The sequence below is a fragment of the Pipistrellus kuhlii genome, unplaced genomic scaffold, assembly GCF_014108245.1.
Source record: "Pipistrellus kuhlii isolate mPipKuh1 unplaced genomic scaffold, mPipKuh1.p scaffold_m20_p_106, whole genome shotgun sequence".
Classification (NCBI taxonomy): Eukaryota; Metazoa; Chordata; class Mammalia; order Chiroptera; family Vespertilionidae; genus Pipistrellus; species Pipistrellus kuhlii.
In genome coordinates this window covers 601,235-621,442 of record NW_023425412.1, presented here as the reverse complement: position 1 = coordinate 621,442, position 20,208 = coordinate 601,235, and the positions used below count along the sequence as shown (strand labels likewise).

At 68.7% G+C, this 20,208-nt stretch overlaps 2 protein-coding genes across 2 annotated transcripts; one reads left to right on the top strand and one right to left on the bottom strand.

Moving 5' to 3' along the window:
• Window positions 1-549: 549 nt before the first annotated feature.
• RSAD2 (radical S-adenosyl methionine domain containing 2) lies at window positions 550-6,636 on the bottom strand. Its single transcript, XM_036430304.2, has 6 exons — window positions 6,258-6,636; window positions 4,723-4,884; window positions 3,508-3,737; window positions 2,524-2,673; window positions 1,411-1,443; window positions 550-752 (listed from the first exon to the last, which is right to left on the bottom strand). Exons 1-6 carry the CDS (start codon window positions 6,619-6,621, stop codon window positions 588-590), a joined length of 1,104 nt encoding a protein of 367 aa, XP_036286197.2. The 5' UTR covers window positions 6,622-6,636; the 3' UTR covers window positions 550-587.
• A 6,629-nt stretch (window positions 6,637-13,265) lies between these two features.
• Window positions 13,266-19,797, top strand: CMPK2 (cytidine/uridine monophosphate kinase 2). The gene is made up of 5 exons (XM_036430303.2): window positions 13,266-13,987; window positions 15,413-15,527; window positions 16,506-16,707; window positions 17,783-18,016; window positions 19,547-19,797. The coding sequence occupies exons 1-5, from the start codon at window positions 13,307-13,309 to the stop codon at window positions 19,671-19,673; spliced, it is 1,359 nt and encodes a 452-aa protein (XP_036286196.1). The 5' UTR covers window positions 13,266-13,306; the 3' UTR covers window positions 19,674-19,797.
• Window positions 19,798-20,208: the final 411 nt, after the last annotated feature.

Here is a 20,208-nt window from a genome sequence, read left to right as displayed (position 1 = left end):
AGAGAGGGAGAGACAGAGGGAGAGAGAGAGAGAGAGAGAGATGAAAGAAGAGAGGAGAGAAAGAGAGAGAGAGAGAGAGAGAAATGAGAGAGAGAGGGAGAGAGCGCCCTCGTTTATGGAGCCGTGAGCGGGGCCTGGGCCGGTCCCGGCACCATGGGGGGATGCGGCACTGCCCGGGCCGGCCCCTAAGCCTGAGGAGTGGCCGCTCCTGAGCCGGCCACACCAGTCCGCGCTCGGCCCGCGGGGAGGGAGTCCGGGTGGCTACCGTGCGAGGGCGGCAGGCAGACGGCGTTGCCACAAGCAGCTGTGGCCGCAGGACGGTGTCCCCGTCGTCCCAGACGTGGCCGCTGGCCGCTGGGGGTTGGCAGAACAGACGTGGCCATCACACGGACAAACTGGAGAAGTCACTTGGCCATGGACAGGCAGGCGTCACAGGACTCGGTGCTCAAAAGCCAAACCAAGCAGGCGAAGTGGCCCCGGTGAGCGGCCTGCACCGCGGGTCGCAGTCACCATGGTAACTCGGGCCGAGCACGGCAGGGGCCGCCGGCCGGGCGGCGGGAGGAGCGGCGGAGGACGTGCCGGCGCCCCTACCAGTCCAGCTGCAGGTCGGCCTTGCTCCACACGTACTTCCCCCCGCGCTTGAGGAAGGTCTGCTCGTCGAAGCCGCTGAACCTGATGGCCTCCTGCACGCCCACGTCCAGGATGGACGGGGACGGGTCCTTGCGGCCGGCTCGGCAGTTCAGGAAGCGCATCTGCAAAGGGCAGGGCAGACATGAGGTCCGGCCTGTGCCGCCAGACCCTCTGCTGGGGTTCACCCCGGTGAGTGGGGGTCCCCCCCCCCCGTTTCAGCCGTGTCCGCCCGGAGCCGCGGGCCGGGCACCGCACGCACGCGCTGACCTCACCCCTCAGGCCCCCGAGGGGAACGCCGAGTAAGTGGCCGTGAACTAACTTGGATGAACTTGGAAACAGTAAGAAGCTAAAAAGTCACAGGAAGCGCCTCTCAAAAGACCAAATTCAACTTAAAAATCTGCCGCCGTAGTTCTTATTAGACTCATTTTTTTAAAAACGGGCCTTTGGGCCCTGGCCGGTGCGGCTCAGTGGATAGTGTCGGCCTGCGGACCAGCGGGTTCCCGGCTCCGTGCTGGTCCAGCTCAGTTGCAGGCTCCGGCCGAGGCCCTTCCTGGTCAGGGCTGGTGCAGGAGGCAACCGATGGATGAGTGTCTCTCCCGTGGGTGTTTCTCTCTTCCACTCACCCTAATGCCCGTGGGAACCCATCCCTGGGTGAGGACTGAAGAAACAAAGAGAAGAAGGAGAGAGGAAACCCTGGCCCAGGACCGCCGTGGCCAGCGCGGTGCTCCGGCCCCGTGGCTGCCCCCTCTGCCAGGACGGGTGGGGGTGGGGAGCACTCACATACTCATCCAGGATCAGGTAGGAGTCCTTCATCTGCAAAGGGAGGGGCGCGGTCAGTCTGCGGCCAGCCTCGCGCCCGGGGCCTGCGATAATCGCCCCGGGCTCAGCGCCCCCACCGAGCCTCAGCGTCTGGCCCCGTCCCACCTCCCCCCACCACCCTCCGTCCCCCGTCCTGGGCCCAGCGGTCCCGTGTCGCTCGGAAAAGTCTCCCGGCGGTTTCCCGCCTCCTCTCCTGGTGCGAGAGCCGCTCTGTTACCCAGCACGCCCAGGGCCGATGCCCCAGGCCCCCTCCGCCCCCTCGCCCCACCTCTGTGGTCCAGGAGGACAGACAGCGCTCCGCTCTCATAGTGGCACCACGCCCGCTGGAGGAGGGGCACCCTGCGCTCACGCCAGTGCTGCCCAGTGGTTAGAGTGTCGGCCTGCAGACTGAATCGTCCTGGGCTTGATTCTAGTCAGGGCACAGGCCTCGTTTCGGGCTTGACCCCCAGGAGGGGGCGTGCAAGAGGCAGCCAATCCATCGTTCTCATCATGGGTGTTTATCTCTCTCCCTCTCCCTTCCTCTCTCGAGAATTAGCAAAAATATATTTTTTTAAAAACCAAAAAAAAACCCCTAAGGCCCAGGGCTGAAGGGCGCAGGACGGATGCCGGCCGCAGCCCTAGACTCCCCCCAGGCCTGGTCTCTGTGACCCCGTGAGGCCGGGCGAGGGGCCTTGGAGTGGGTGTGAGGGGGCGTGCCGGTCGGAGGGGCTGGGTGGGGGCGTGCCGGTCGGAGGGTCTGGGTGGGGGCGTGCCGGTCGGAGGGGTCTGGGTGGGGGCGTGCCGGTCGGAGGGTCTGGGTGGGGGCGTGCCAGGAGGGAGCGGGTGTGAGCGTGGGCGCACCAGGCCAGTCGGGGGGGTCGGAGGGGTCTGGGTGGGGGCGTGCCGGGTGGGAGCGGGTGTGAGCGTGGGCGCACCAGGTCAGGTCGGGGGGTCGGAGGGGTCTGGGTGGGGGCGTGCCGGTCGGAGGGTCTGGGTGGGGGCGTGCCGGGTGGGAGCGGGTGTGAGCGTGGGCGCACCAGGCCGGGTCGGGGGGTCGGAGGGGTCTGAGTGGGGCGGCCGGCGGTGGGCACCCACCTTGGCGTTGCTCTCGGGCACCAGGCAGGGCAGCCCGCGGTGCCGGTCCAGGAAAGCCTGGAACTCCTCCTCGCTGATGACGAAGCGCTCGGCCTCCCGCAGGGCGCTGGCCCCCACGTTCTCCCCCTCAATGAGGAGGCACTGGAACACCTGGAACACGCGTGTGCTTGGCGGGCGCGGCCCGTGGGGGCCACCCGCCCCGGCCCCGCCCCGGCTTCCTCTCCCCAGAGCGGAGTTCACCCCTCAGGCCGAGGAACATTCTAGAAAGTCATGGCTGGGGGACCCGGAGCTCGCTCTGGGGTTAGGGAGCACGGATGTTCCCAAGAGGCAGGCACAGACGTGACGGGCCTCGGTGACATTTGATCTGGTTTCATCATTTTAGTCTTTGGACTACAGAATAGCAAATGCTCCTGGAAGGAAGTGTGGGCCATGCGAACACATACATGAGCTGTGTTTGCGTGCCAAAGCCCGGGTTGTGGGCTCCATCCCCAGTGTGGGGCGTGCAGGAGGCAGCCGACCAATGATTCTCTCTCATCATGGATGCTTCTATCTCTCTCTCCCTCCTCTCCTCTCTGACATCAATCCTATATAATGAAAGCATAATATGCAAATCGACCAAACAGCTGAATGAACGGTGGAGCAACCGGTTGCTATGATGTGCACTGACCACCAGGGGGCAGATGCTCAAAGTAAGAGCTGCCCCTAGCCGTAGGCCCCAGGACACCAAGGCCCCCGCACCCCATCACCTCGCCAGTCAGGTGAGCTCTGATGGCCAGCCAGGCCAAGGCACCTCTCCCATGCATGAATTTCGTGTACCAGGCTCGAGTAAAAACATACATATCTTAAAAAGAAGGACCTGGCTCTGGCTGACTCTGCGGCTCAGAGCTGCAGGCTCAGCATCTCCACTCCCCAAAGCAGGTCCCGCCAGCGCAGCGTGGCATGGCCGTGGCCGTGGCCGTGGCCGTGGCCGGAGCGCGGACTCACCTTCCAACGCACGGGGTTCAGCTCCTGGATGTGGGCGCGCATGTCCTCGTCCACGTTGAAGCGGTTGATGACGGAGTTGACCTTGAAGGCCACGCGGTACTGCCGGCACCAGCGCCGCAGCCGCCGCAGGTTCTCCACGTGGTTGAGCCGGCCCTGGCCGCGGCCGATGAGCGCGTTCACCTCCTCGTTGAAGCTGTCGCAGGAGACGGCGAGGATGTCCAGGTACTGGCCTGCGGGGAGGGCGGCACTCAGACCCGCAGCGAGGCCAGGCGCGGCCCGGCAGCCGCCCTCCCCGCCTTACACGCCCGCCGTCACCATGTGAACGCCGTGTGCCCCGCCCCACAGCTCCCGAGGAGACACGTGTGCATCCTGGGAAATAATCTTAGGAAAGGAGCCGCCCCACAGGACGCCAGCAATGTTTACAAGCCCGTGTGTGTGTGTGTGTGTGTGTGTGTGTGTTTGTGAAAAGATGTAGGTCTGCAGAGCTCACACACACACACACACACACACACACACATGCTCACACACGCTCACAGGTACACACACACACACACACACACACAGACACACACTAGAGGTCCGGTGCACGAAATTCATGCAAGGGGCTCGGCCCTCACAGACCCGGTTTCGTCTGAAAGGTCATCTGGAAGTTCGTTCGGCTGTCTGGCCTAATTAGCATATTACCTTTTTATTAGTGTGTGTGTGTGTGTGTGTGTGTAATTGATTTCAGAGGGGAAGGAGAGGGGAGAGAGAGAAATATCCACGATGAGAGAGAATCGCTGGCAGGCTGCCTCCTGCACATCCCACACCGGATGGATGGAGCCCAGAACCCGGGCCTGGGCCCTGAGCGGGAATCGAACCGTGACCTCCTGGTTCCCAGGTGGACGCTCAGCCGCTGAGCCAGACCCTGGGCCGGTTGCTCACTTTCTAGGAGACTGACCGTTGATAACAGATGAGCAAAGCGTGGGGCTTGCCTGCAGGTGGGGAACCGGAGCCCAGCCCCGCTCTCTCCCCCCGGGCAGGCCGGCCACCGAGGCTGCGCGCACACTTTTACATGCCCGAGCACGCGTGTCCCGGAGCCCTGCGGACTCACACCGCTCCCCACACGCAGCTGCACGGAGATTAGAGCAGGCCTGGCCGGGAGGGAGGGAGAGAGGGAGGGACGGAGGGAGGGAGGGAGGGAGCGCAGCAGGGCGGCCGGGAGCGGGCGCTCACCGTACTCCTTGAACCAGCGCTCCCGGATGAGGCTGCCGTTGCTGACGATGCTCACGCTGGGCAGGCCCAGCTCCTGCTTGCAGAACCGCACCAGGCGGCCCAGGTACTCGCCGCGGTCCTTCAGGAACGGCTCCCCGCCCGAGAAGTTCACCTTCTCCATGCCTGGGCCGAGACACGCCGCAGTGAGAGAGCGGCCGGACCTGCTGCTCCCGCACGCCCCCCGCACGCCCCCTGCAGGCCCCCCACTGGGACAGAGCCCTGGACCCAGACACAGGCCCAACCAGGATTGAACCCGGGACTCTTCAGCCCTCAGGCCGGTGCTCTACCCACTGAGCCACACCAGCCAGGGCCAAGGCACATTTCTCTCCCGTTTCTCTGTCCGGCACAGACAGCCATCATCACCTCACGCCAGAGTCTTCTTTTCTCCGCCGGGCAGCCCTGTGCCCGGCCACCGGCCGGCATGCCGCTCCTGCCCACCCCTCCCACAGACCCACAGTGACGGTGGCGGCCCAGGACTCCCCGGGCCTGCGTGTCCTGTTCTCCCCAAGGGGCTTTACAAAGAGGGTGCCCCGACCCTGCCCGGAACAGTCCCGGAGGGCGCCCCGAATCCCAGCTGTGGGTCCCTCCTGGGCTCTCTGCTCTCAGGGGTGCTGTGATTGGCCAGGGTGCCCGCTCTCGTCACCATGGACGAGCTCACAGCCTGGGGGCTCCAGGCAAACACCCTCTCCCCGGGAGTCTGGGTGAACAGGCAGGTAACGGGGCACACCCCCGCCCGTGCGCCCCCAGCCCCTGTGCCCCCAGCCCCTGTGCCCCCAGCCCGTGCACCCCCAGCCCCTGTGCCCCCAGCCCGTATGCACCCCCAGCCCCTGTGCCCCCAGCCCCTGTGCCCCCAGCCCCTGTGCCCCCAGCCCGTGCGCCCCCCCCCAGTGTGCCCCCCCAGTGTGCCCCCCCGTGCGCTCCCCCGTGCGCCCCCCCCCAGTGCGCCCCCCCCAGTGCGCCCCCCCGTGCGCCCCCCGTGCACCCCCCCAGTGGCGCCCCCCCCAGTGCGCCCCCCCGTGCGCCCCCCAGTGCGCCCCCCCCCAGTGCGCTCCCCCGTGCGCCCCCCGCCCGTGCGCCCCCCCCAGTGCGCCCCCCCGTGCGCCCACCCCCAGTGCGCCCCCCCGTGCGCCCCCCCGTGCGCCCCCCCCGTTGCGCCCCCCCAGTGCGCCCCCCCCAGTGCGCCCCCCGTGCGCCCCCCAGTGCGCCCCCCCAGTGCGCTCCCCCGTGCGCCCCCCCCCCCAGTGCGCTCCCCCGTGCGCCCCCCGCCCGTGCGCCCCCCCCAGTGCGCCCCCCCGTGCGCCCCCCCCGTGCGCCCCCCCCAGTGCGCCCCCCCGTGCGCCCCCCCAGTGCGCCCCCCCGTGCGCCCCCCCGTGCGCCCCCCCCCAGTGCGCCCCCCCGTGCGCCCCCCCGTGCGCCCCCCCCCAGTGCGCCCCCCCCCGTGCGCCCCCCCGTGCGCCCCGCCCCTGCCCAGGGCGGAGCCCGAAGCCCGGGCTCACCGGCCTCCTTGAGCAGCCGCAGCCCCCGCTGGGCCTCCTCCGGGGGCAGCACGAAGGAGGTCTTGGCCGTGTGGAAGCAGAAGCCGCACTTGTAGTTGCACTGGCGGGTGAAGTGGTAGTTGACGCTGGTGGGCGTGAGGGGCCCGTCCTGGTCCTCCTCCTCCTCCTCCTCCTCCTCCTCCTCCTCCTCCTCCCCGGCCCCCTGGGGCCCCGGCCGCTCCGGCCGCCCCTCCGGCCGCCCCCGGGCCCCCAGGGCCCCCGCCGGCCGCAGCGCCGCCCAGAGCCCCAGGAGCAGGGGCGCCAGGAGGCTCCACAGGGCGCCCAGCAGCTTCCCGGGCACCGCCAGGGCAGCCAGCGTCCACATGGTGAGCGGTGGCCGTCCGCTCCGCGCGCTTATATGTGTGCAAACACCGTCCGCGGCGGACACACCCCTGAGCTCAGCCGCTGAGTTTCGGTTCTCTCTTCCCCGCAGGAGCTGGCGCGGGGCCAGGCGAGCACGCCCCGGCCAGCTGTGCTGCCTGCACCGGTGCCATCGCGATAGCCACGGGCGGCCCCGCTGTCCCCGCTGACTCACCCACGTCACCGAGGGCTCCGGCCGCCACCCTCACCTTCACCTTCGTCCCCTTCGCCGGCGCCGCGGGGAAGGTCCCTGCGAAACGTGTGACCGCTGCCGCCCCGCCCGCGGCCGCTGACCGCATCTGCGTGTGACCCCTCACCGGCCCCGGGACCCCCTCACCCGCCCCGGGACCCCCCACCGGCCCCGGGACCCCCTCCCCGGCCCCGGGACCCCCTCACCCGCCCCGGGACCCCCTCACCCGCCCCGGGACCCCCTCACCGGCCCCGGGACCCCCTCACCGGCCCCGGGACCCCCTCACCCGCCCCGGGACCCCCTCACCGGCCCCGGGACCCCCTCACCGGCCCCGGGACCCTCTCACCCGCTCCAGGACTCCCTCACCCGCCCCGGGACCCCCTCACCGGCCCCGGGACCCCCTCACCGGCCCCGGGACCCCCTCACGGCCCCAGGACCCCCTCACCGGCCCCGTGACTCCCTCACCGGCCCCGTGACTCCCTCACCGGCTCCGGGACCCCTTCACCGGCCCCGGGACCCCTCCCCTGTGACCCCCTCACCCGCCCCATGACCCCCTCACCGGCCCCGTGACTCCCTCACCGGCCCCGGGACCCTCTCACTCCCACTGTGACCCCCTCACTCCCCTGTGACCCTCTCACTCCCCCTGTGACCCTCTCACTCCCCCTGTGACCCCCTCACTCCCCTGTGACCCCCTCACTCCCCCTGTGACCCCCTCACCCCCCTGTGATCCCCTCACCGGCCCCATGACCCCCTCACCCGCCCCGTGACCCCCTCACCAGCCCCGGGACCCCCTCATTCCCCTGTGACCCCCTCACTCCCCTGTGACCCTCTCACTCCCCTGTGACCCTCTCACTCCCCCTGTTTGACCCCCTCACTCCTCCGTGACCCCCTCACCGGCCCCGTGACCCTCTCACTCCCCCCTGTGACCCTCTCACTCCCCTGTGACCCCCTCACCCGCCCTGTGACCCCCTCACTCCCCCTGTGATCCCCTCACCCACCCCGTGACCCCCTCACCGGCCCCGTGACCCCCTCACCCGCCCTGTGACCCTCTCACTCCCCTGTGATCCCCTCACCCCCCTGTGATCCCCTCACCCACCCCGTGACCCCCTCACTTCCCTGTGACCCCCTCACCCCCTCACCCACCCTGTGACCCTCTCACTCCCCTGTGACCCCCTCACCCGCCCTGTGACCCCCTCACCGGCCCCGTGACCCCCTCACCGGCCCCGTGACCCTCTCACTCCCCCTGTGACCCCCTCACCCGCCCCGTGACCCTCTCACTCCCCCTGTGACCCTCTCACTCCCCCTGTGACCCTCTCACTCCCCTGTGACCCCCTCACCCGCCCTGTGACCCCCTCACTCGCCCCGTGACCCTCTCACTCGCCCTGTGACCCCCTCAGACCACAGCCATGGTGACCGTGCACCCCAACCCGTCCAGGCTGTTCCCTTCACTCCATGTTCGCGGTGCTAATCTTTAATGTGTTTGTACTGATCGCAGAGAGCGGGTAGAGGGAGAGAGAGGCATCGATGGTGAGAAGGGATCATGGACCGGCTGCCTCCTGCACTCCCCACAGTGGGGGTGGAGCCCACAGCCCGGGCACTTCTTTCTGGCAGGAAGGCGGCGGGCTGTGGATGGTCACGGTTTTCTTAGAGAGCACGGGGGCTGTGCCGCGTTCTCTCTGCCTCTGCGGTGAGCTCTGTGCGGCGTGGGCTCAGCGTCCTGTCTCCGCGGGAGCCCCGAGGCTTCGGGTCCCATCTATCTCCCTGGACCTCCCTTCGGCTGCAAACACCTGAGCTGTTACAGCCCCCAGACCGAGGGCTTTGCATGTGTGGGAACCGCTGAGGCCGAGCCTGCGTGAGGTGGGGGGACGGGGGGAGGGGGGAAGAAGGCGATGGGGGACGGAGGGGGGGCGGGGCATGGCTGTTGCAGAGAGTCCTGTCTGGAAGGAAACTGAGACTGAGTGTCCCGGAAAGTGGAACTGAAACCCCGAGGGTGACAGGAGGGGGTGTGTGCTGACTGCTGCTGCAACCTGACTGAGCGCTTCCCCCACAGCCCTTACACACACACACACACACACACACACACACACACACCCTCAGGCTCAGACCAGACGTATGTTTGTGGCTTTTTAGATCACGTGTGTAGGAGGAAACGAAAACAAATCTGTTTACTCTTCCCACCACGTCCCCGAGGGCAGGGCGGTGACCTCGCACGCCCGGACGGCGGCACCGGCATTGGAAGGGCGGCAGGACGTAATGCCCTCTTTCTAAAAACATGTTTTATTGGTTTCGGAGAGGAAGGGAGAGGAGAGAGAGACATCAGTGATGAGACTCACGGACTGGCTGCCTCTGGCACGCCCGCCCCGCACTGGGGATGAGCCCACAGCGGGCCTGTGCCCTGACCGGGGATCCATCGGGGCCGCCTGGCTCCTGGGTGGACGCCACCCTCAGCCCCGCCGGCCGGGCTGGTGTGACGTGGGCACAGGGGCAGCACTGTGCCGCCCTGGGCGCCGGGCCCGGCTGCCCGCCCCCGCACCGAGTTCACAGCCGGAGCTTGTCAGCCGGGGCGTCAGGACGGAGCTAGGATTTCAGACGTGCCACCCTGCTCACCCCCGGATCCTATCATCACACCCTCCGTGTTACTTCTCAGGCGGCGGGTCCAGGCTCCGGGCTCATGTTCGTTCGTTCGTTCGTTCGTTCACTCACTCCTCTCTCACTCACGCATTCAGGCGCCTTCCCTTCCTCTCTTCTTCCATCAGCGGTGCTCACTGGCAGCTCCCGTGTGCCAGATAAAAGACTAACGCACGGCCCGGCCGGCCGGCTCAGGGGCTGAGCGCCGGCCTAGGAGCCAGGAGGTCAGGGTTCGATTCCCGGTCAGGGCCCGGGCCCAGGCTGTGGGCTCCATCCCCAGTGTGGGGCGGGCACGCGGCAGCCGATCGTGATTCTCTCTCATCACTGATGTTTCTCTCTCCCCGTCTGTCCCTCTCCCTTCCTCTCTGACATCAATAAAGGTACGTTTTTAAAACACTAACATGGGAACACACCTATGATTGGGCGGTCAGTCCCTCCTGCAGGGGCTCCCAGCAGCCGGCGGTGGCTGCGGCGCCTTTGAACCGGCGTCTTCTCCCTGATCCCGGCCTCACCCCGGAGCGAGGCCCGGCCATGGGCGCCTTCTCCCTCCCAGTGGTGGCTTGGAAAGGCCCCACGGGGCGGCCGGCTCCCGGCATCCTGGGTCCCGGCAGAGGCCCCCCCGGCAGAGGCCCCCCCGGCAGAGGCCCCCCCGGCAGAGGTCCCCCCGGCAGAGGTCCCCCGGGCAGAGGTCCCCCGGCAGAGGTCCCCCCGGCAGAGGTCACCCCGGCAGAGGCCCCCCCGGCAGAGGTCCCCCCGGCAGAGGTCACCCGGCAGAGGCCCCCCCGGCAGAGGCCCCCCCGGCAGAGGTCCCCCCGGCAGAGGTCACCCGGGCAGAGGCCCCCCGGCAGAGGTCCCCCCGGCAGAGGCCCCCCCGGCAGAGGCCCCCCCGGCAGAGGTCACCCGGGCAGAGGCCCCCCCGGCAGAGGTCCCCCGGCAGAGGCCCCCCCGGCAGAGGCCCCCCGGCAGAGGTCCCCCAGGCAGAGGTCCCCCCGGCAGAGGTCCCCCCGGCAGAGGCCCCCCCGGCAGAGGCCCCCCCGGCAGAGGTCACCCGGGCAGAGGCCCCCCCGGCAGAGGCCCCCCCGGCAGAGGTCACCCGGGCAGAGGCCCCCCCGGCAGAGGCCCCCCCGGCAGAGGTCACCCCGGCAGAGGTCACCCCGGCAGAGGTCACCGCCGGCAGAGGCCCCCCGGCAGAGGTCACCCCGGCAGAGGTCACCCCGGCAGAGGTCACCCCGGCAGAGGTCCCCCGGCAGAGGTCACCCCGGCAGAGGTCACCACCGGCAGAGGCCCCCCGGCAGAGGTCCCCCCGACAGAGGTCACCCAGGCAGAGGTCCCCCCGGCAGAGGTCACCCGGGCAGAGGTCACCCCGGCAGAGGCCCCCCCGGCAGAGGTCACCCCGGCAGAGGCCCCCCCGGCAGAGGTCCCCCCGGCAGAGGTCACCCGGGCAGAGGTCACCGCCGGCAGAGGTCCCCCCGGCAGAGGTCACCCCGGCAGAGGCCCCCCGGCAGAGGTCCCCCCGGCAGAGGTCACCCGGGCAGAGGTCACCGCCGGCAGAGGTCCCCCCGGCAGAGGTCCCCCCGGCAGAGGTCCCCCCGGCAGAGGTCACCCGGGCAGAGGTCACCGCCGGCAGAGGTCCCCCCGGCAGAGGTCACCCGGGCAGAGGTCCCCCCGGCAGAGGTCACCCCGGCAGAGGTCACCGCCGGCAGAGGCCCCCCCGGCAGGGGTCACCGCCGAGCCCCGAGCCCGAGCTGCCGCCCGGCACGTCCACATTCCGGCGTTCCGGGCCTGACGCGGCGCCATGGGCTTTGTTCACGGCGGGGCCCGCGGTGCGTGAGGAGACGTGCCTGAGCGCGCAGAGGCACACGGAGTCACGGATGTGCACACAGCGAACTCCCGACAGAGGGACGGCTTTTTACTCCGACCTTGACCTCTCCACGACCTTCTCCGGGCCCAGGGCCTCCCTCCGGCACCGGGAGGACCCTGTCCTGTTTTCTCCAGCTGCCCCCAGGTCTGCCTGCTCTGGCTCATTTATCTATTATTATTACTAATTATTATTCGATACTTCCTCCATTGGCTTTTAGAAAGAGTGGGAGGGAGGGAAGGAAAGAGGGAGAGATGGAGAGGGAAAGGGGAGGGACACATGGATGTGAGAGAGACACCCATTGGCTGCCTCCCCCCATCCCCATCCCACCAGGGGTCAAACTGGCAGCCGAGACCGTGCCCTTGCTGGGAGTTTTTATATATATATAATGACATTCTTACTTTAGATACTAATGTTGCTTGTGAAAAACACAGTTGAGTAAAGCTCTTTCAGTGCCGGGCGTTTTTAGTAATCTGTATAATGTAGCTTTCAGACCAGAGTTCCTTTTCTTACTACTCTGCTGCCATTGCCCTGATACATGAGAATGTATAGTGTCTACTGTGCGGTCTGTCTGCACATTATTATTTCTGTTGGTGGTTCTCCTTCCTGAGTGAGGACGTGGCGCCCTCCGTGTTCCACACCAGGCCACCCCGATGGGCTCAGACACGGCCTGCCATGACCTTCCCGCGTCCCGTAGGGAGGAGTGGGAGAAACGGAGAGAAAGCCTGAATTACGAACAGGCGGGGGAGGTGCAGGGGGCGTGGGAGAGTCCAGAAAGGCTCCCAGGAGGATGCAGGACCCAGAGGAGCCGGGCTGGCGTGGCTCAGTGGCTGAGCACCGACCTATGACCCAGGAGGCCGCCACTCAATTCCAGGGCAGGGCCCGTGCCTGGGTTGCGGGTTCAATCCCCAGTGGGGGGCGTGCAGGAGGCAGCCAATCAGTGATTCTCTGTCATCATTGATGTGTCTCTCTCTCCTTCTCCCTTCCTCGCTGAAATCAATAAAACTATTTTAAAAAGCGCTCAGCTGTGTGAATCAGCAAGTTTCCTTTCTCATCGAACATCCTCCCCTCGGAAGGCTCAGCTGTTCTTCGGTTTTGCACCTCGATCTCAATGCCAAAGGTCCCGGATTTCCCCCAGGGAATGTTTTTTTCTCGGTAAGCCAGATCCTTTGTGAAGATCAGCAAGCGAGCTCACAGGAAGGAAAACACCCAAGTCATTGCGAGAGGAAGCAGCGATGGCACAAGGGGCCTCTTCCCACCCCAAAGCACGCCGTGGGTTCCTGTGGCAGGTCCTGGGCCCCCCCGGGGTTGGTGTGTGGCGGCTGCTTGTTTATTTTTAGCTTTATTGTTGGAAGTATCACATAGGTCTTCCTCCCGCGTCCCCCCACCGCTGACCTCCCCCGGCCTGCTCTGGTCCCCACCCCACCCCACCCTTCCCCCCATTGTCTGTGTCCAAGGTGCAGGCACCCAGTCCATGGTGACCCCCCCTTCCCTCCGGGGCCGCAGGGGGACAGGCCTCGGAGGGAGACCACAGCCGGGGTCCCCGCCTGAGGAGGGGGCCGCTAGGAAAGCGCCGAGGCCTGGCACCTCCGGGCGGGCCTGGGCCTGCGCCAGGGCGGAGGGGGGGTCAGGGCGGGGAGTCCGGTCCGGAAACGGCTGCAGGCCCTGCAGGTCCCTGGGGTGAGGCGTCTGCAGGGCCGGTGCGGACAGACGGACAGACACCCAGGGCCTCCTGCGCTGGGAGCTCCGCGCGGGCGCAGTGCCGCCCGGCGCCGCCAGGGGAGCCCGCGCGCGGGAGGCGGGTCCGAGGTCCGGGGGGAGGCGGGGCGGGGGGAGCGGGGAGCGGCCTTTTCCCCACCCGCCTGTTGGCACGGACTTCGCCCGGCACCCCGCCCCCCGCCCCCCGCTTCGCTTTCGGTTTCCCGGCGGCGCCCCGGCCGCGCCCCGTTCCTGCGGGACCGAGCGGAGCCGCCCATGGCCCCGGCCGGCCGCCTGCTCGCGCTCCTGGCCCGGCCGCTCCGCCCGCCGGCCATGGCGCAGCCCCGCTGCTTCGCGCTGGAGCTCCCGGGCGGCGGCCTGGCGCACTTCGCGGTGGGCGCCGCGGGCTCCGGGGGCGCCGGGGACACCGGGGGCGCCGCCGCCCCCGACCCGCGCGCCGCCGCGCTCCTGGGCCCGCCGGGCCGCAGCTACGCGCTGCTGGTGCCGGCGGCGCCGGGCGCGGACCTCGCCGCCCGCGTGCGCGCCGCGCGGCTGCTGCGGCGCCTGCTCCCCGCGCTGCGCCGCGGGCCCCTGGGGCGCTGCCAGCGGCTGCGGTTGCTGGGCTACCGGCCGGGCGGCGGCGGCCTGCAGCGGGGCCTGCTGCTCCGCGACCCCGGCGCCGGCCCCGCCACGCGGCGCGCGCTGCTGGCGCTGCTGGACTCGTGCCTGGAGGCGCCGCGCCCCAGCCTGGGCGAGTTCGGGGCCGAGGACGCGGGCGACGCGGGCCTGCGCCTGTGGCAGCGCCCGTGGGAGCTGCGCGGCGGCCGCGAGTGGCGGCAGGCGGAGCCCGAGCGCGTGGTGGCCGCCCCGGAGCCCGCGCTGCACCCCGCGGTGCCCGACCTGCCCCGCGCGGCCGTCTTCCCGCACCGCGAGGCCGCGCGCGCCGTGCTGGAGGCGGTGAGTGGCGGGGGACGGAGCCCGGGGCCGAGGGGGTCCGGGTCCGAGAAGCAGGGGGACAGGGCGGGGGCGGGTCCTGGCCGCCCGCCCGGCTCTGCCCAGACCCCCGGCTCCCTGGAGAGCCCAGCCGCCAGGGCCGCCCACCGGTGTGGGCACCTGCCCCTGGCACCCAGCTGGACAGAGCAGGAGCCGCGGGTGCGGGGATGGCTCACTCAGGGCCTCACCGGGAGGTGGGGTGGGGGAAGGCAGGCCTCTGGGGTGTAAGTTCCGGAGACTGAAACAGGCCCCCTGCTCAACCACTGAGCCGCCCGCTCCCCTCTCCATCGCTCCCGGTGGAACCCCGCCCTGCGGGTGGGAGTGAAGGGGGCACTGGGCCCCTCAGGCTCAGGAGCCAGGGTTCTGGGGGCCCAGCCTAGCCAGGGCCCTGGGTCCAGGGGCGCCCGGGCGGCCCTCACTGTGGGCCTGGAGTCATTGGACAAGCTGATGGGGTGTCCCTGCAGGCACGGCCGCTTGGGGTGAAATCCAGACTCTGGCATCGAGGGCCTGTGTCTCTTCACTTTCTTTTTAAATTTATTTTACTATTTTTTATTATTTTTATTGGTGTCGGAGAGGAAGGGAGAGAGAGAGGGAAACATCAGTGATGAGAGAGAATCATGGGTCAGCTGCTTCCTGCACTCCCCACCCTGGGATGGAGCCTGATCCCTGACCGGGAACGGAACTGTGACCTGGTTCATAGGTCGGCCCCTGCGCCCCGCCGGCCGGGCTCAGCGAGTTTCTTAAGTGTTTTTGCATCTGTTTCCTCAGCCGCAGAGGGAATGCCGGAGCTGTCAGATGCCCGGCTCAGCCAGGCACACGCTCAGCCGGAGTGCCGGGTGGGGCCGCAGTGGGGCAACCCCGAGTCCGCTCCCTGAGCCCCGGTCACACCCGCTCTGCTCCGCCTGAGTCCGCGCTCCCATCAGCTTGTAGAAGGAATCCGGGCCCACAGTGCAGCCGCCCCCGGGGCGCCCCTGGCCCCGGGCCCTGGCTAGGCTGGGTCCCCGAGACCCAGTGCTCCCTTCACTCCCACCCACAGGGCGGGGTTCATCCAGGAGCCATGGAGGCGGGCGGGGGGGGGCACTGCTCTCTTCAGAGCCAGTGGTGCAGCCCACCCTCCAGGGGTCTGGACGCGGTTCCCAGGCGGGGCCTGGGTCTCCCCACCGCTGGGGGACGCTGGTCCGTAGTGGGGTGTCACTCCTTACGTCCTCCTCGGGGAGGTGGGACCCTGACCGTGGCCCAGCCCCCCCGCCCCTCAGGTCCACACACTGAACCGGGGTGGTCCCAGCCGCCACCTCTGCTGGGCTCCAGGCTGCTCTGGGCTCGGCGGAGGCCCCCCTGGCCCTCCTGTGACCCTCCCCCGAAGCTGACGCTCGCTCTGGCTGTCCGCAGTGCACGCCCTTCCTGCCCGAAGCCCAGGCCGTGCTGGAGCTGGTGGACCGGTGCCCCCGGCAGCTGCACCGAGGCCCCTTCCCGGTCATCGTGGTGGAGGGCCTGGACGCCACAGGTGAGCCACTCCCCTGGGCGTGGCCCGGGAGCCGGAGAGACCACAGAGCCCGCTGGGCTCGGGAGCCGCGGGGTGCCGAGGGGGCTGGGGTGGAGCCCAGGGACACGGGTGGCAGTGGGCGTGGCCTGGGTGGGAGGCCAGGGGGTCGGAGACAGGGAGAGCTGGGGGGGTTGTGGGGGGGGGGGTTGGCTCAGAGAGGGGCTCGGCCTGGAGGGAGGCGGATGGGTCCTCCCCACGGAGAATGGGCGCCTGCGGAGGTGTGGTCAGTGCCCAGTGCCCGGAGCCCCCGGCCGGCGGGAGGCGGAAGCCGGAAGCCGGGGGAGTGAGCACCGTGGAGGCCCGGGTGCGGCTGAGGGCAGAGGAGAGACCCCGGACACGGCTATTACTATTACTATTATTGTTTTATTATTATTACTATTACTGTTATTTTCTTTAAAGAGAGAGAGGAAGGGAGAGGGAGAGGGAGAAACATCACTGAGAGGAAGCCCTGGATCGGCTGCCTCCTGCACTGGGGATGCAGCCCACAACCTGGGCAGGCGTGCTGGCCGGGTACCGAACCGGTGACCTCTTCATTCCCGGGTCAGCGCTCACTGCTGAGCCACCCGGCCCGCCGGGACGAGCCGTGCTCGGGAGCAATGGGGTCCCGGGCGGCTGGCAGGCGGGAGGCGTCAGCAGCGCCGATCCGGCCTCCACGCCGAGCTGGCCGTCCCTTGTCCACAGAGGGCCAGTTGGGTCCCCGCCCGGTATTCCGACACCCAAGAGCGGGTCCCGGGTCCGCAGGGGCCTGCCGGCGTCTGTGACGCGAGCCTGCACACTCCCAGGCTAGCCCGGCCGAAGGAGCGAGGTCGTGGGCACCGCGGGACCTCACCGCGCTGAGGGCCGGGAGGGGCCGCCTCTGCTCCCCGCGGAGCGCCGCCCGCCCGCCCGCCCGCCCGGGAGGGGTGACGGGGTGGGGCTGAGCCGTGCCTGTGCCCGCAGGCAAAACCACCGTGACCCGGGCGCTGGCCGAGGCCCTGGGGGCCGCGCTGCTGCGGTCGCCGCCCGCCGGCCTCAGCCCGTGGCGCCAGGCCTTCGACGCCGAGCCCGACGTTGTGCGGAGAGCCTTCTACTCGCTGGGCAACTACATCGCCGCGTCCGAGATCGCCGCCGCGTCCGCCCGCGCCCCCGTGGTGGTGGACAGGTGGGCGAGGGGCGCACGGCCTCCTGGCGCGGGTGTATGCATGTGTGTGTGTGCGTGCGCCTGTGTGTGCACGGTGTGGGTGCTCGTGTGCGTGTGTGTGTGCGTGCACATGCCTGTGTTTGTTACGGGAACTAGCGTCTGTGATGCGTGGATCACCTGGCCTGGTGCTCAGGAGGCTGCGTGTGCTGTCCTAAGGCTGGTGGGCACAGAGCGCCCTCCACCGTCCTGCCCAGCAGCGCAGGCGTGAGAGGCGCGGCCCGCCCGGGCCCTGTGCTGCCTCGCCGGGACCGTGGCCACCGTCCCCTTCGCCGTCTGCCACGTCGGCGGTTTGCCGGCTCGTTGGCTGTGTCGGCGGGCGTGTGCCGGCCACCTGCCCGGTGCCCTGCTGTTGCGGAACAAGCACACGGTGGCAGCAGAGGGTGATACCCACAGCGTGTCCCCAGCACGTATGCGCACGCTGTGCGTCCTTCTGAAGGCATGTTTACGGGGACACGTGTCCCTTCTGAAACTGCACGCTCAGCCGTGAGAGTCTGTCTGCTGGACAGAGCACACCAGCCGGAGACGGATGAGCCCCTGGAGGAGACGGGCAGGCGATGCGATAGCGGGCTCACCCTGAGAGCAGTTCCCCTGAGGAGCCAGCTCTGCGGGGAGCTCACCGCATCCTCACTGTGGTGGTGCATTTTACTCTTTAAAAATATACATTTTTTATTGATTTCAGAGAAGAAGTGGGGAGACAAGAGAGAAAGAGAGGAGAGAGGAGCATCAGTGATGAGAGAGAATCACGGATCCGCTGCCTCCTGCACACCCCACACTGGGGATCGAGCCTGCACCCCGCCTGTGCCCTGACCGGGATCGAACTGTGTCCTCCTGGTTCATAGGCCGATGCTCAGCCCCTGAGCCACGCCAGGCTGGCTGTTCTGGACGTCTTATAAATACTTTGGGTGTAAGATGCAGGTTTGTTTACTTACTGGGTGCCGTGCTCGGGGGCTGGAGCAGAGCCGTCCCTGTGTCTGGTACCCGCCGCCTCGATTCCTCCTGTGGACGGGGAGCTCACTCCCCCTGCCCCCCCCCCCAGGTTCTGGCACAGCACGGCCGCCTACGCCATCGCCACCGAGGTGAGTGGGGCCGTGCAGCACCTGCCCCCGGCCCGCCACCCCATCTACCAGTGGCCGAAGGACCTGCTCCGGCCCGACCTGGTGGTGCTGCTCACCGTGAGCCCCGAGGAGCGGAGGGAGCGGATCCGAGGCCGGGGCCTGGAGAGGACCGCCGAGGAGGAGGAGCTGGAGGCCAACAGCGCCTTCCGGCAGAAGTAGGTGTCGCACCCGCACCAGGGGAGGGGCGGGGAGCGCGGAGACGCCCGGGGAGAGAGCATGTGCACGCTGACCCGATGACCTCAGGCTCTGTGACCTCAGGCTGTGTGACCTCAGGCTCTGTGACCTCTGGCACGCTGACCTGACGACCTCTGGCTGTGTGACCTCTGGCACGCTGACCTCTGGCTGTGTGACCTCTGGCTGTGTGACCTCTGGCACTCTGACCTGACGACCTCTGGCTGTGTGACCTCTGGCACGCTGACCTCTGGCACGCTGACCTCTGGCTGTGTGACCTCTGGCTGTGTGACCTCTGGCACTCTGATCTGACGACCTCTGGCACGCTGACCTCTGGCACGCTGACCTCTGGCTGTGTGACCTCTGGCACGCTGACCTCTGGCTGTGTGACCTCTGGCTGTGTGACTCTGGCTGTGTGACCTCTGGCACGCTGACCTGACGACCTCTGGCTGTGTGACCTCTGGCTGTGTGACTCTGGCACGCTGACGACCTCTGGCTGTGTGACCTGTGGCACGCTGACCTGACGACCTCAGGCTGTGTGACCTCTGGCTGTGTGACCTCTGGCACGCTGACCTCTGGCATGCTGATGACCTCTGGCTGGTCGGTAACCCTCCCTCTGTCATTGGCGTGTGACCTGTGATCTCTGAGCCTCTGCTGCTCGGCCTGCACATGGGGGTGCAGGGGGTCCTCCCAGGGTCACCGGGATGAGGAGGGAGGCTCACGCAGAACCCTACTGTGTGGCGGACAGTGGGGACTCATAATGCTGGCTGCTGACAGCACTCCTAACCCAGCAGGTATTTTTAAAACACCTATTTTTATGGATTTCAGAGGAAGAGAGAGAGATGATGATGATGATGACGAGGGAGAATCAGACCGGCTGCCTCCTCGTGCCCCACGCTGGGCATCGAGCCCACAACCCGGGCCTGTGCCCTGACCGGGAATCGAACTGTGACTGCCTGGTTCCTAGGTTGGCACTTAACCACTGAGCCACACAGCCAGGCCCTCTCAGGCGCTAAACACAGTGTCTCAAGCATGGCCTGTGGGCAGGGAGGTGGCGGTGACCCCCACGGGGACTGTGCTTCAAGCTGCGGTGGCACAGCGGGTGGCATAACGGGAGGGACAGCGGGTGGCATAACGGGAGGGACAGCGGGTGGCACAGCGGGAGGGACAGTGGGTGGCACAGCGAAGGGACAGCGGGAGGGACAGTGGGTGGCACAGCGGGAGGGACAGCGGGAGGGACAGTGGGAAGCTCAGCGGGAGGGACAGTGGGTGGCACAGCGGGAGGGACAGTGGGTGGGACAGTGGGTGGCACAGCGAAGGGACAGCGGGAGGGACAGCGGGTGGCACAGCGGGAGGGACAGCGGGAGGGACAGTGGGAAGCTCAGCGGGAGGGACAGTGGGTGGCACAGCGAAGGGACAGCGGGAGGGACAGCGGGTGGCACAGCGGGTGGCACGGTGCCGAGTGCCGGTCCCCGAGCGGAGACCTGTGCCAACCCTGTTCCTCTCCCGTCCAGGGTGGAGGCCTGCTACCAGCGGATGGAGGACCCGGGCTGCCACGCGGTGGACGCCAGCCCCTCCCGGGAGCAGGTGCTGCAGGCCGTGCTCGGCCTCGTCCGCGACCGCTGCCCGCAGCCGCCGTGACGGCGCCCGGCCCTGTGGGCGCCTCGCAGCTGGGCGGGCGCACAGGCCCCAGCGCGGTGCGCTGCAGCCGGCACAGACCTCTCCGTGTCCCCGCTCATCGCTGGCTCCTGGCTGAGGCCGTCGGGCGAAGACGGCCGCGTTCCCTGCGAGCCACGAGGGTTCCGCCCAGGCCCACGCCTGTCCTGGGAGCGGGCCTCACGCCGCCCCAGCGAAGGCCCCCGGGCTGTCCTGTGCGAGGCCCGGGGTCCACGGCCACAGGAAGCCCTCCCGCCCGGCGTCCCGCCCCGGCCTCCGCCAGGCCCGCCTGCTCCGCGGCAGGACCTGGACATGGCGGCGTGGGCGTCCTCCCAGCCTGGCCGCCCCGGATCCGGAGCCACACACTCCCCCGCAGGACGTGTCTGCGTGTCCCGGCTCCCGGGAGCCGTCTGGTGTCCACCTGTCCCTGCGGCTCACAGCCCCGAGGTCCCGGAGCCGGCTCACGGCCGCTCTGGGATTACGGGATCACCTTCTGCCTGTTTGATCCCATCCCTCCCTC

Bases quoted from the DNA above. Each gene is read 5' to 3' on its own strand.
- RSAD2 (XM_036430304.2), bottom strand. From the start codon at position 6,621: ATGTGGACGCTGGCTGCCCTGGCGGTGCCCGGGAAGCTGCTGGGCGCC. The intron at 2,674-3,507 runs GTGAGTCCGCGC...CGCGTGTTCCAG, and splicing joins TGAACCCCGTGCGTTGGAAG to GTGTTCCAGTGCCTCCTCAT. The intron at 1,444-2,523 runs GTGGGTGCCCAC...CTCCCTTTGCAG, and splicing joins TGCCCGAGAGCAACGCCAAG to ATGAAGGACTCCTACCTGAT.
- CMPK2 (XM_036430303.2), top strand. From the start codon at position 13,307: ATGGCCCCGGCCGGCCGCCTGCTCGCGCTCCTGGCCCGGCCGCTCCGC. The intron at 13,988-15,412 runs GTGAGTGGCGGG...GGCTGTCCGCAG, and splicing joins CGCGCGCCGTGCTGGAGGCG to TGCACGCCCTTCCTGCCCGA. The intron at 16,708-17,782 runs GTGGGCGAGGGG...CCCCCCCCCCAG, and splicing joins GCCCCCGTGGTGGTGGACAG to GTTCTGGCACAGCACGGCCG.